Source organism: Acomys russatus, chromosome 31, assembly GCF_903995435.1.
Source record: "Acomys russatus chromosome 31, mAcoRus1.1, whole genome shotgun sequence".
Classification (NCBI taxonomy): Eukaryota; Metazoa; Chordata; class Mammalia; order Rodentia; family Muridae; genus Acomys; species Acomys russatus.
Window position 1 is genome coordinate 2774305 of NC_067167.1, and position 15035 is coordinate 2789339.

The 15035-nt window shown below is 43.8% G+C and overlaps 2 protein-coding genes across 3 annotated transcripts in view; both read left to right on the forward strand.

Annotated features, from left to right (window-relative positions):
- Positions 1-15035, forward strand: part of Ankrd24 (ankyrin repeat domain 24) — a 62716-nt gene that overhangs the window by 16661 nt on the left and 31020 nt on the right. The gene's annotated exons all lie outside the window — the stretch shown is intronic.
- LOC127212579 (zinc finger protein 431-like) overlaps positions 1-15035 on the forward strand; it is a 78141-nt gene that overhangs the window by 1832 nt on the left and 61274 nt on the right. Inside the window, exons 2-4 of one of the 2 annotated variants that reach the window (XM_051172665.1) lie at positions 11114-11240; positions 11444-11504; positions 11982-12971. In XM_051172665.1, the coding sequence (XP_051028622.1) occupies positions 11114-11240; positions 11444-11504; positions 11982-12971 (1178 nt within the window). The remainder of the gene's footprint in view (positions 1-11113; positions 11241-11443; positions 11505-11981; positions 12972-15035) is intronic. The other variant, XM_051172667.1, reaches the window with a different exon arrangement.

The following is a 15035-nucleotide window of genomic DNA, read 5'->3' on the forward strand; positions in this document are numbered from 1 at the left end:
ATCAGGTTACATTATAGATGGTTGTGACCCACCATGTGGTTGCTGGGAATTGAACTCAGGACCTTTGGAAGCGCTCTTAACCACTGAGCCATCTCTCCAGCCCCTGGCATCAGTTTTCTGTTGTTCGTAGCGTACATTGTTAGACTCTTCGGTTTTTGGAGATAGAGTTTCTCTGTGTGGCTCTGGTTGTCCAGGAACTCTCTCTGTGGACCAGGGTGGACTTGAACTCATGGAGATCCGCCTGTCTCTGCCCCCAGAGTGCTGGGATTAAAGGCGTGCGCCACCGCTGTCCGGCTGTCATCATACTTTTCACTGGACTTTTGTCGACTCTATAGCTCAAAATCTGTAGTGAGATAATATTGAGGCTTCCTGTCTACAAATGTGGAACTTCTTTGATCGAGTTCCTTTATTCTTGTTGGTTTTTTGAGACAGAGTTTCTCTGTGTAACAGCTCTGGCTGTCCTGAAACTCACTCTGTAGACCAGGCTGGCCTCGAACTCACAGAGATCCACCTGCCTCTGCCTCCCGAGTGCTGGGATCAAAGGCGTGCGCCACCACTGCCTGGTTGAGTTTCTTGAATTTTTTTTTTCCTCGAATCTTTTAATTAAAAAGTTATAGTTTTGGCTATAGATATTTCATTTCTGTGTCGTTTTGGCTGTTTTGTCCACGGTGGCATATAAGAGATATGGAGGTCTGTAATTTTTAGTTTACTAAATTTATTTCATCTATATGATTCTTTTGTTTTAATGTATGTGTGTTTATCACTTGGGTGTTTGGTGCCCACAGAAGACAGAAGAATGTATCTGACGCCCTGCAACAGGATCTAAGGATAATTTTGTGCCACCATGTTAGTGCTGGGAACCAAGCCCAGGTCTTCTGCAAGAGCAGTAAGTGGGCTTTACTGCTAAGGTGCGTGTGTGTATGTGTGTGTGTGTGTATGTGTATGTGTCTCTGTGTGTTTGTGTGTCTACATGCACATGCTGAAAACTGAGTGTTAAGAGAATCGAGGTTTTTCTTAAAAATCTGTTTGGCATATTCAGTAGGTATGCTGGTTAGATTTGGTCAGCCTGACACAAGCTAGAGTAAGACTGGCCTGTGGGCAAAGGTATAGGGTGTTTTCTTGATTAATGATTGATATAATACTGCCTATTCCATGTGTTTGGTGCCACCCTGGGCAGGTAGTCTTGAGTTGTATAAGAAAACAATCTTAGGAGGCTATGAAATCAGGACGGTGTTTTAGTTGTCGTTCTATTGTTGTGAAGAGACACCATGACCACAACAATTCTTTTTTTTTTTTTGTTTGTTTCTCAAAACGGGGTCTCTCTATGTAATAGCCTTGGCTGTCCTGGACTTGCTTTGTAGACCAGGCTGGCCTCAAACTCACAGAGATCTGCCTGCCTCTGCCTCCCGAGTGCTGGGATTTAAGACATGCGCCACCACCACCTGGCCCCAGCAATTCTTATAGAGGAAAGCATTTAATTAGGGCTTGCTTACAGTTTCAGAGGTTTAGTTCATTGTCTTCAGGGAGGGTGTGTGTGATGGCACACGGGCAGACAAGGTGCGGGGAAGGTAGCTGAAATCTGTTACCAGATCAGCAGGCATCAAGAAAGGAGACACAGGGCCTGGCTTGAGTGTAGTGAGAATTCTGTAATTATGGTTACTTTAAAATTCACTGAAATGGGGGCTGGAGAGATGGCTCAGAGGTTAAGAGCACTGCATGCTCTTCTAAAGGTCCTGAGTTCAATTCCCAGCATCCACATGGTGGCTCACAGCCATCTATAATGAGATCTGGTGCCCTCTTCAGGTATGCAGGTGTACATGCAGACAGAACACTGTGTACATAATAAATAAATCTTTTTAAAAAAAATCACTGAAATGGCCGGGCGTGGTGGCACACGCCTTTAATCCCAGCACTGGGGAGGCAGAGGCAGGCGGATCGCTGTGAGTTCGAGGCCAGCCAAGGCTACACAGAGAAATCCTGTTTCGAAAAACCAAAAAAAAAAAAAAAAAAAAAAAAAAAAAAATCACAGAAATGTTATGGGAACATGTTTTGTTTTAATCTCAGGTGTGGGGGATATGGGGATGCTTCACAGAGGTGACTATGATTTGCCTCGTGCTCTAACAAGGACGTGATTTTGCCAGCTCCAGATAGTCTCTGTGAGTGTGTGACGTTCGAAATTGTGGGAACTTTTCAGAGAGTACATAAGTGCTAGGGCCTTGAGAAGTGTGTGGCTGGTCGGTGGTTGAATGCTGTTGGTTGCAGTCTGTCAAGAATTCCTGCACATAGAAATAAGGCAGGCTGAGAGACCCTGGGAGGCAAGCCAGTGCGCAGCACTCCTCCGCTGCGTCTGCATCGGCTCCTGCCTCCAGGTTCCTGCCCTGTTTGAGTTCCTGCCCTGACGTCCCTCAATGATGGAAGTCGGAGTGTATAATGAACAAACCCTTTCCTCTGCAGCTTCCTTCTTGCTCATGGTGTTGGATCAGTGCAACAGGAAAACTAAGACACCTGCATGACACATTGCTCTAAAAATAAACAAATGAAAAACCACTTTAGGAGAATTGAATGAAGGTCTTAATGACTCTGAAACAGTGCAGCATAGACGTGCATAGAGATTAGAGCAGTGGTCTATGTACAACAAAGAGTTAAAAGTGGCGCTGCGAGGCTGTGAGTGAGAATGACCCCCATAGGCCCATGTGTCTGAATGCCTGGTCATCAGGGAGTGGCACTGCTTGGAAAGGATTAGGAGGTGTGGCCTTGTTGGAGTAGGTGTGCTCTGAGAGGAAGTGTGTGACTGTGGACAGGATCTGAGTGTCCAGGGCCTAATCCCGGCCCATTGGCTTTCTTTCTTCCTGATGCCTCTGGATCTAGATGTAGAACTCTCAGCATCCCATCATGCACCATGTCTGCCTGGATGCTGCCATGCTCCATGCCATGGTGACAGTGGGATAAACCTCTGAAACTGCAAGCCAGCCCTAATTAAATGTTTTCCTTTCTAAGAGTTGCCATACTCATGGCGTCTCTTCCCAGCAATAGAACACTGAAGAAGACAGAAGCTGGTGCCATGAAGCAGGGTATTGCTGCGACAGGCCTGACCATGCTTTTTGGAGGAGGGGTCTTGTGTACTGTGTGTTCAAATACTGATTTTTGTGTCCTGAGATCTGTTTCAGTCAGGACATGGGCATCGTCATGAAAAGAGTGCTATGTCCTGTGTCAGTGTGGTGTAAGGAATGCTCCCAGTTATCTTTTATTGGGTAATAAAAGGCTCTCATTGGCTAATGGCTCAGCAGAGGAAAGCGGTAGGATGGGTTCTTATCCAAGCCAGGGGTCCCAGAGGGAGAGAGGAGGAAGAGGAAGAAGGGAGCCATGGCATGGAGTGAGAAAGAAGGTCATCACTAAGGCAGGATGGACCATGAAGATTCACCATGAAGACAAACATGGAGCAGAGTGAGCCAGGTCAACTCTAAGACAGGAAGTAACTTGAGGTGTGAGGCTGCAAAGTAGCAAGTGCAGCATCGAGGGTTGGGCTGCTCAGTTATTGTGCTTAAAACATGAGTGAATCTGTGTCATTATTGGGGAGCTAGCCATGATAGAAAAAGCTGCCCCTTTAAAGTTTCCTATATGCTGCTTGTAGCAGGACGTGAGCTTTGGGGCTTAGGGGCTTAGGAAAGCGGTTGAACACATTAAATAGGGGCTAATGGGCCATAATAGAAGAGGGTGGAAGACAGTAGTGCTGAGAGCTCAAGACTTTTCAGAGGAAATGTGGTGTTTTAAGTGAAAATCCTGAATGTTCTATTTTACCACTAAAGGCTCAGGAGACATGCTGGCGCGAAAACCTGCTAGCTCAGAGAGGCAGAGAAAGCACCCAGCTGACCTTCCTACTCAGCTCACATCCCAGAAGGCTCACTCTCTCAGCTGAAGAAAGGGCTAAAAAACCATAAGGCCAAAAGATTGCTAGCTCAAATTTCAAAAAGCCAAAAAGCCAAAGACCCAGGAGCGGAAGAGCTCAAAAGCTAAAGAACTAAAAGCCAAAGAACTTCTTCTTCTACACGCTGTCTTAAATACACTTCAACTCAGAGTCTCTCCTATTCTAATCCCTGTCAGCTGGTTTCTTGCTGCACCTAGGGTTAACACTATTAAATCCTGTGTACAGAAAGGTCCCAGATTAAAGGTGTGTGCTAGGGCTCAGACCCACCAAATGAGAGACAGGTTTCTTACAATTCATAATCTCAGGGATCACAGTGGCATCAGAGAGCCTGCAACAGTCATGGTGTCTCTTCATAGCAACAAAATGGTGACTGAGTGTCTTAGGGCTTCCATTGCTGTGAAGAGACACCATGCCCATGGCAACTCTCATAAAGAAAACATTTAATTGAAGCTGTTTCACAGTTTCAGAGGTTTAGTCCATTGTCATCATGACAGGAAGCATGGCAGCGTGCAGGCAGACATGGTGCTGGAGAAGAAGCTGAGAGTTCTGTCTTGATTGATCTTCAGGGAGCAGATAGGGGACTGTTTCACACTGGCCAGACTTGAACATTAAGACTAGCCTCTGCAGTGACACACTTCCTCCAGCAAGGTCGCACCTCCTAATAGTGCCACTCTCTCTGAGCCAAGCATTCACACACAGGAGTCTATGGGGGCCAAACCTAGTCTATCCACCACACTAAGCCAGATGCCAATACTTGGCTTTTAAAAGGGATGAAAATAACTAAAGAACACTTAGGTATATTGACACTAAAACAGACTAAGTTCTTTCCTGGTGGAGGGAATGCCATTAATAGGAGACCTCCCCCTGAGTGACACACTTCCTCTCCCAAGTGCAGTCTTGTCTGCATTTGGGACTATCCGAGATTAGTCCAATAATCAGTTTTAAGTGATTGATAAAGTACTGATAAATCCTGATTTTATTCCAGGTGGTGGTGGCGCACGCCTTTAACCCCAGCACTTGGGAAGCAGAGCCAGGTAGATCTCTGTGCGTTCCTGGACAGCGTGCTCTACAGAACTAGTTCCAGCAGAGGCAAGGCTAAAAGGAGAAATTCTGTCTCAAAACAAAAGCAAAGAGCAGAAGTACCCCAAAACACAAGCAAAACCCCAACTTTTAAAAAGGTCCACAGACCAGAGCAAATAAGAATATAAATAAACAAGTGAATTTCTTTTTTTTTTTTTTTTTTTCTGATCAAGCTGACAAAATTTTATTTTCTCCGTGAATTTCCTTCTTGAAACAAAATTATTGTAGTTACACTAGTTCAACCAGAACAGAAGAGCTGGACAGATTGGTGTGGCCCTGCCTAACTGACCTGTTGGTTTTCTGGCTCAACACATAGAGCCTGAGAGAAAAGGTTATCCTTGGTGTGCCCCAACATAAATTGTTAGTCCCTTGGGCACATGGGGCCATAAGGCCTTTTTCAGTGCTTTAAAATGTATTTTTGAGATCATAATTACTTCATTTGGCCTTTCCCTTGCCTCTCACGTGGCCCTCTCCTGTGGCCCTCCAGAGACTCTCTTTGCTTTTACATTCATGGCCCCCTTGCTATAATTGTTGTTCCTATTTGAATTTGACCTAAGGTTGGCTGCAGGACTTTTCAGGTCTGAAGTAAAGGGCTGGCTGCACTGGACCTTGGGGGTGTAATGGGCAGTGCACACTAGAGACCCTCGCCCAAGGACAAACATAAAGCTATCAGGGATTTCTACTGAAATGAAAACTTGTGGTATAGTTGATCTGTTTGCTTGGGAGAGAAGGTAGAGCTTGGAAGAAGCTGATGTTGTGTGATTCATTTCTCTGATCACACTGTAGGGGACTTGCTACTCTAGTGAGGCCTATGTGGCTGGGTGGCTCTTGCCAAAGAGGGTGGGTGGGCAGGCCTTGCAATGAGAGCAGCAGTACTGTGATCTTAACAACGTTCTTTTCTGAAGGCAACGGTGAGTCCACTGTGTCTCTGTGCTGCTATGTACCTGAGTATCTGGGCCACTTTCCCAGGAATCCGTGGTGTTGAGCAGGTGGATCAGGCACATTGCACCTTGTGTGTAGTAGCCTGTATGGCAGGAGGCAGGTGTTAAATTATCCTTAAGGTTGTTTTGAGTATGGGCATGTTAGAAGTAAGTTCAGCGCGGCCAAGAAAGAGACCAGCATTCCGACTGTATTGTCCGGACAAGGCAAGCTTTACTCCTGATTGAGAGGCTTTATCCCTGCCCTAGACAGAGGCGATATTTATGTTGTTGTTAATTTATAAGTAGGGCCTCATGTTTATTATTAGGCCTAGAGTTATTACGGCAGTACTTTCTAACCTGCTAGCAATCAATGAAGACCCAGACACCTGTTATATTTTAAAATAGCCTTAGTTAACCTGGGGCAGAGCAGATATCAATCCCCCAAACTACCTCCCATATTGGGGGGTGGGTATCTCATACCCTCCCTCAATCCCATGTGATCTGCTTCTAATAATTTCTATCCTTCACCCCCTGTCCACAGTCCCATATACTTGCTAATGCTGTTTGTCTCGGTTAAAGCCTCCATCTACGCCAGCCATGTACTTCTCCTCCACCTAATCCATGGCGTTGACTTTCCTTCTTCCTGCTCATCTCCTTTTTTTTTGGTCTCTCTCCCAAAAGCCTTTGAACCTCAGCCACACCTATCCCATTTACCCTGCCCAGGTGTATTGGCTTAAAAAAAAATACTTATTTTCATTTTGTGCATTGGTGTTTTGCTTGCATGTATGTCTATGCTAGGGTGTCAGATCTTGGAGTTACAGACAATTGTGAGCTGCCATGTGGGGTGCTGGGAATTGAACCCTGGTCCTCTGGAAGAAGAGTCAGTGCTCTTTACCACTGAGCCATCTCTCTGTAGCCCTGGTTGTTCTGGAACTCGCTTTGTAGACCAGGCTGACCTTGAACTCACAGCAGTCCATCTGCCTCTGCCTCCTGAGTGCTGGGATTATGTTGGCTTTTTATTGGACAATCAAGAACACGGTTTCAAGCAAGGTTACAAACATTTTGGGGTATGTGCGTCTGCTCATTTGGGCAGACCAGACCAACCTCCAACACACTTGGATTTTATTAAAAGGAAGGTGGTGGATGTATATTTTATCCTTGGCTGGTATCTGACTTCAATCTTATGTGCTTGGGTAGTCAAAAAAGTTGCTGCATAGGAAGTGAAAGAGGAAGGGGAAGAGAGGCACTGCTGTAAAGCGAAAGAGTCTCTGCTCCAGATCACTAAATTCCTAACAGGGAGAAGTGAATATTTGAGTAATCAATGGTTTAACTGGATGGGTGAAATTGAAAGGATTTGAATTCCTTGTTCCCTGAACAAGCTTAATAGTATTTGATGAAGAAGACTCATATTTGATTTTCTTTTCTTTCTTTCTTTCTTTTTCTTTCTTTCTTTTTTTTATTTTTCAAAACGGGGTTTCTCTGTGTAGCCTTGGTGTCCTGGACTCACTTTGTAGACCAGGCTGTCCTCGAACTCACAGAGATCCACCTGCCTCTGCCTCCCAAGTGCTAAGATTAAAGGTGTACGCCACCATCACCCAGCTTTGATTTTTTTGACAAATAACTTCTCTCTCTCTCTCTCTCTCTCTCTCTCTCTCTCTCTCTCTCTCTCTCTCTCTCACACACTTTTCTTCAAAGTCATTCACATCTTGGCACCTTGTCTTATATTGGAATAAGAAAATGAAATGGGCAGGGCGTGGTGGCGCACGCCTTTAATCCCAGCACTTGAGAGGCAGAGGCAGGCGGATCTCTGGAAGTTCAGGCCAGCCTGGTCTACAAAGTGAGTCCAGGACTGTCCGGGCTCTGTTAGACAGACAGAGAAACCAAAAACACCAAAAAACACAACAAAAATGGCGGGGGTGGAGAGGAGAGAGCCCCCATTTAGCATCAGTCCTCTAGTACAAAAAATAACTGTTACATCAAATCCATTAGTATGTTTTACAGTAAGCCTCCCACTTCATATGACGGGTCCTTATCACAGACACTGAACTACCTCCGTTGGAATGTTAGGCCTGTACCCAGGCTGTTGCAGGATATTTGATCACACTTCAAACCCTGAGATTGTGTTGGTCACTAGAAAAAAACCTGTTTTTAGTTGTGTGGATCAGTCCTAGCACGCACCTTTAATCCAAGACCTTTCTGCTTGGACGTTGTAAACAGCGTTCTATAAAGGCAGCCATAGGTCAGGAGGTGGAGCAAACAACCCGTTGACATAGGAACATAGGGAAAAACCATAGAGAGGAAGAGGAAGTCAGGTGGGTGGGTAGACGGATGGGGAGTTGAAGGGAGGTACACTCCGAGGGCTTTTGAGACTGCACTGGGAAGGAGGCTTTCTTCGTTTGGATGTTGGCTGAGCACAAAGGTCAGCTCGGTGCTTTCTCTGTGTCTTTGAGCTAGCAGGCTTTACACCAGCATCTGCCTTCCAAGTCTTTACTGGTAAAATTGAATGATAGAGATTTTGTTAAAAGCAACTCTTAACTATGCCCCCCACCCCCCGTGACGGGGTCTCTCTGTGTAGGCTTGGCTCTGTGGACTGGGCTTGCATCAAACTCAGAGATCCACTTGACTCTGCCTTACAAGTGCTGGCATTAAAGGTGTGTGTGTCACCACTGCCCAGCAAAATCAGTAAACATTTAATGGCTCTTAGTTAAAGAGGGTTTTGGCTCCCCCGAGGGATAGATGAGCTTCCAGTATTCTCTTTAAACATCTCCTTGACCCTCTTCTCCAAATTTATAACCCACCAATCTCTGTTACGTTCTAACTACAAGTAGAGCACAACAGAGCTCAGGCTAAAATCTCCTTTTAGAGGTGGCTTCGTAAGTGACGTTGCCTGGGTCAGAAAAGGTACAGTAGAGACAGCAACACTGCGGCTTGCACCGGTGCCCCAAGGGCCGGGGACACAGGAAGTGTCTGTACAGCACTGTGTCAGGGTGTGGCAGGAAGTGAGTTAGTAGGTGTGGAGCGATGGGAGGGTAGGGAGCCAGGAAATAGGTATGGGAGAAATGGAAGACGAAGATAAGCAGAATGTGTGCCATGAAACGAGGCAGAGCTGGAGATAAGAAGGTGGCTCCTGTTGTGTTTTCTTGGGAAATGGTGACTTACACTATCCATCAAAAGAGCCAGTGACAAACATAAGGGACAGTGGGCCTGGGTGCTCTTCCTTTGAGAAAGTCCACCACTGTGTGAGTCACCGTGACTCCCGGAGCAGCAGCTAGGCCAGGAAAAAAGGCAGTGTGTGCAGAGTGGAGAGCCACAGCTGAGTCCACATGTCCTGCTGTGTTCCCACCATTGGCCTATCTGCTAATCTCTCTAGTTGGTTGTGATGGTTCAACCATGACACTGGGCGGCTCTATGTTGAATTACAGTTTTTCTGTGCAGTGTTTAACTTTGGCAGAGATTTATTTCCTTTGAAGTCTTTGGGTTGGACAAACATTTGGAGACACCAGGTGTTAGGGTCTGAAAATCCAAAACAATTCAAGCAGACACAAGAGTCCATGCAAAGCAGGATCTTTTTTGAGTCAGGCAGCAAAACTGATCGTTCAGGGACAGCGGCACAGACTCGGGAGCTGCCTGCATCCTAAATGTTCATTTTAGTAACTGTTTAAATCACAGAGTCCACAAATATTTGGGCCAAGACAGTTACACATTTTCATCAATCAGAATCATTTGTTGTTTTGTGACTAGGACAGTCACACTTAGGGAACAAAAGAAGACTGAAGAGGGAGGTGTCAGCCATCTGGAAGGTTCCCAGCTCTCCTTGAACCTCGGAACTTGAACTGAATTTCATCTCATGATCAAAATTGACTCTGAATACAAAATGGCAGTACTCAGGGTACGTCTCATTTGTTTGGTCCCAACATTCCCTCTTTTCTTTGTACCTTATTCAAATCTTTGATTATCTTTGATTTCGGAGTAGAAGGTCCTCAGGGTCCTGAATTTAACTGTCCTTTCAGTGTTTGTGCCCTCCCCACACTTGTTTCTATGTTCCCTGCGGTTCAGACTGCGCAGCTTACTTCCTTTTCATGCAGCCACGCCACCACCGCCATGAAAGCCGCCATCCCTAGAAAATGTAAGGTAAAATATAGCAATTGCTTTTCCTTGCTAAGCTATTTTTCTAGCAGTATTATTATTATTATTATTATTATTATTATTATTATTATTATTATTATATTTGACTGATGGAATTAGCTTTTTTTTGTTGTTGTTGTTTTTTTGAGACAGGGTTTCTCTGTATACTCTCGACTGTCCTGGACTCACTTTGTAGACCAGGCTGGCCTCGAACTCACAGCGATCCGCCTGCCTCTGCCTCCCGAGTGCTGGGATTAAAGGTGTGCGCCACCACGCCTGGCTCGGAATTAGCTTTTTTGTACATGTCAAGCATTTATTCCAGTGTTGATCTTGACTCACATCGTGACTATCAAATTTTGGCCAAATGCGTTATTTCTTTTATCAGGAAAACATGCATGCATGACATTAATACTGAGTGTTCAGAACCATTGGGGTTTAACATTTTCTCCTTTTTGTGCATGCTTTTGATTTTTAGTAAATGTGCGTGAGTCTTTGGCGTATATATGTGTATGAGCACCCTTGTGGGCTCGGAATTCACTGAAGTCAGAGTGTAGTGTTGAGTTGGAGCGAATGGCTAGCTCTTTGGAGGAATTTTGAGTGAGCCCCTGAATGCTTTCTATCCCTGTTTTGTTTGTTTGTTTGTTTGAGAGGGTCTCACTATGTTACTCTGGATGTCATGGAAATCACTACATAAGACTAGGCTGACCTAGAAGTCACCAGAGATTCACCCGTCTCTGCCCTCTGAGGTCTGGGATTAAAGGTGTGCGTTACCTCGTCCATCTTGCCCATCCTTTTCTGAAGTTAGGGATTTTGATACAGTTTTTCTAGTGTATACGCTAATCTCTCTCTGCATTATCAGGTAGTAGTCATTTCTCTTGCATTGCCATGTTGAATTCATTGGGCCCATTTCCTTCTAAAATGATTTGGTGACACCATTTGGTATCTGTGATGTGGAGTGTATGTGTGGAGTTCCCAGAGATATAAACACCTTCTCAATGCAGTGTGTATGTACAGTGCAGTAAGACTCACCATTTCTTTTATGTACGTGTATGGTATATTTCAGGATGCAGTGACCTATGAGGATGTGCATGTGAACTTCTCTCAGGAAGAGTGGGCTTTGCTGGATCCTTCTCAGAAGAGTCTCTACAGAGATGTGATGCTGGAAACCTACTGGAACCTCACAGCTATAGGTAAGAGTGTTAGTTGTCCTTCACTTTCTAAAGCAGGTGACAAGCTTCTCTTGGTTATTGGTGCACTTCTGTGATCTCAGCTGTGGAAGAGGAAGAATATGGTGAATAATCAGACATGGTTCTCAGGTTCACCAAAGAGACTAACTGAAGATTTGCATAGTATTCCAATAATAGGTCATAAATTTTCTGGTTCTGTATTTTAGGCTACAAATTGGAAGACCAGAATACTGAAGAACATTGTGAAAGTTCTAGAAGACATGTAAGGTAAATTTCATGCACCCTGAAGATTTAAAGAAGCACGGCAGTGCAAATAAGCACGACTTTATGTATGTCGATGATTATTAAATTCTCACAAGACTGTATACTTCAATTTCAGGTAGCTGACCTGTGTTTGCAAGGCATTCCTCTAACAAATAAGACAAATAACAGTATTTTATAACACACGGCACTATTTTACTCATAACCATGTTGTAGAACTGTGAGTTCATCACATGGCTTACCATTCAATTAAAATAAAAGTTACACGCCCACTGATTAGGTGAGCAGTGTATGTCAAGACCTTTTTAAAATCGAATAGTCCATCAATAAGCTGTTGTTATTCATTTGGTGATAGGAACAGTTTGTGGGAGGGAAGAAGGTTGTTGTAGAGTAACCTGAATCCCTATAGCACATGTCCACGGGGAACAGAGAGTTAGCCTGTGTGGATGTGAAATGTCCTGCTTGTTATTTCTTCTTTAATAGGTATGACATCAGTTATTCTGGATACAACCCCTGTGAGCACAAGGCGTATGGAAAGAAGCCAAGTACCTTTGCACGGAACAGTTTTCTTCAGATATATGAAAGGATCCATACTGAAGAGAAACCCTATGCGTGCAAACTGTGTAGTAAACCCTTTGCAAATTTCATTAGTCTTCGAAAACATGAGAAAAATCATACTAGAGAAAAACCCTATGAATGTGATCACTGTGGTAAAGCCTTTCCGAGTCAGAGTTCTCTTCAAATACACACAAGAACTCACACGGGAGAGAGACCATATCAATGCAGCGAGTGTGGTAAAGCGTTTGCACGTCACAGTAATCTTGATATACACAAAAGAACTCATACGGGAGAGAAACCCTATGAATGTAATCTGTGTGGTAAAGGCTTTGCAACTCGCAGTCACCTTCAAATACATGAAATAATTCATACAGGAGAGAAGCCCTATGAGTGTACTCAGTGCGGTAAAGCCTTTGCGTATCGCAGTAACCTTGAAGCACATGAAAAAACACACACTGGAGAGAAACCGTACGAGTGCAATCAGTGTGGTAACGCCTATGCAACCCGTAGTAGTCTTCGAAATCATGAAAAACACCATACTGGCGAGAAGCTGTACGAATGCAGTGAATGTGGTAAAGCCTTTGCACGTCGCAGTAGCCTTGAAATACATGAAAGAACTCACACTGGAGAGAAACCTTATGGATGTAATCAATGTGGCAAAGCCTTTGCACGTCGCAGTCTTCTTCAAATACACGAAAGAAGTCACACCGGAGAGAAACCTTACGAGTGTAATCAGTGTGGTAAAGCCTTTGCAAGCCGTACTAGTCTTCAGAATCATGAGAAACATCACACTGGAGAGAAGCCCTTTGGATGCAATCAATGTAGTAAAGCCTTTGAATTAAAGTGCGATCTTCAGATACATCAGCGAGTTCACACTGGAGAGAAACCCTATGGATGTAATCAGTGTGGTAAAGCCTTTGCAAGTCGTCGTTACCTCAGAAATCATGAAAAACATCACACTCTTGAGAAACTGTATGAATGCAGTCAGTGTGGTAAATCCTTTGCATTTCACAGGTATCTTCAAAAACACAAAATAACTCATACTGGAGAGAAACCGTATGAATGCACTCACTGTGGGAAAGCCTTTGCATATCGTAGTAATCTTTACAGACATGAAAGAAGTCATACTGGAGAGAAACTGTATTAATGCAGGCAGTGTGGTAAAGCCTTTGTATATTACACTACTCATCATAATCACAGTGTCATATGGAGAAAAACCCTATGAATGTAATTGATGCAGTGAAGTTTTGGAATGCCAGTGTAATCTTCAGTACATCAGAGAGCTCATGCTGGAGATAAACCCCATGAATGTTTTCAATGTGGTAATGCCTCTGCATATTACAGTCTTCTTCAAATGCATGAAAGATTTCCTATTGGAGAGAAACACCGTGAATCTAATAAATACAGTAAAGCCTTGCACACCAAGCACTTTCTCACTGTTGTGCATATGAGATCATTAGAACCATTTCTTCATTAAAATATTGGCTTGTTTTCAAATTGTATATAAATTGTCATCCAAAGATAGAGGGACACAGAATGAATTGAATAATGAAACCTAATTTGCAAATGAAAATGTGTTTATACTACCATCCATTTTTATGGATTATATTTATTCTGAGGAATAAATCCTGTTCTTAACACTTTCTCAGAAACACAAATGAATGATGAAGAATTGTTTCAGTGGGCAAAGGTGGTTGCTGCTGAGCCTGATGACCTGAGTTTATTCTCCTAGATAATACCCACATTACTCATGCAAGTTTTTATCTGCTACACTTGGGCTGTGACATATGTACATAAACACAATAGCACATGCACATGACAGCACATACATACATACATACATATTTTTGAAACTTAAGGGCCAACGAGTTAACTCCCCCACTGAAGGCACTTGCTGCAAAACTTGAGTACTTAGGGTTGATCTCTAGAACTCACCTAGAGGAAATAGGGATGAGACACCTGTAAGTTGTCATCCTGACACACCTGTGAACACTCTGGATCAGGTGTGTACACAAAGATGAAGCAAAGAAAATAACCAAAATATTGAGAACATAAATGATTTATTGGGGTTGGAGAGATGGCTCAGAGGTTAAGAGCACTGGCTGCTCTTCCAAAGGTCCTGTGTTCAATTCCCACAACCACATGGTGGCTCATAACCATCTATAATGAGATCAGGTGCCCTCTTCTGGCCTGAGGGCACACATGCAGGATGAACATTGTATACATAATAAATAAAAATGAAAAAAAAAATGATTTACCCGTCATAATTAAGGCATTGTCGTGTTCTGGGAAATGCTCTGTTCATCAAAAGAGTGATGGTTCCATTTTAAATCTTAATTTCCTCTCATTCTCTGAATCAAAGATAAGTCATTTTAGAGACCTTTCAGCGGGGTGTGGTGGTTCATGTCTGTAATCCTAGCACAGCTTGATTTCTGGATTTGGGACGCTTTTGGACCACAGAGTGAGTTCCAGTATGGCATAGCTATGTAGAGAGACCCTGCTCGAAAAAATCGAAACAACCAACAAACCAACAAAAGCCAAAATAACAACCCCAAATCCCCAAACTAAGCAACCATATCTCCCATTATGGACCACGTCCAATGTGGTCTGGATGTAGGAGGATTTTGTAAATTTGTTTTCTTTAAAAAGAAACAGGGGTATGTTTTTGTTTTAATGTCAGGTTTTGGGCTATGGGGCTGGCTATGATTTATTTGCCTCATGCACTGCAGAGGTGTGATTTTGCCTGAGGTAGAAAGTTTCTGCAACTGTGCGACACTTGGAATTCTGGGGACTTTTCAGAATGTATATAAATGCTAAGACCCTGACAGATGGTGAGGGTTGCTGTTGGTCATGGTTTGTTACTGTCATGGTCGTGTGCAAAGAAACAACAAGAAGACATTAGATATCCTGATGATGAAGATCAAACTTGCCCCAAGGAACTCCATGCCAGCCCCTCAGCAGGCTGCAGTCCACTGATAC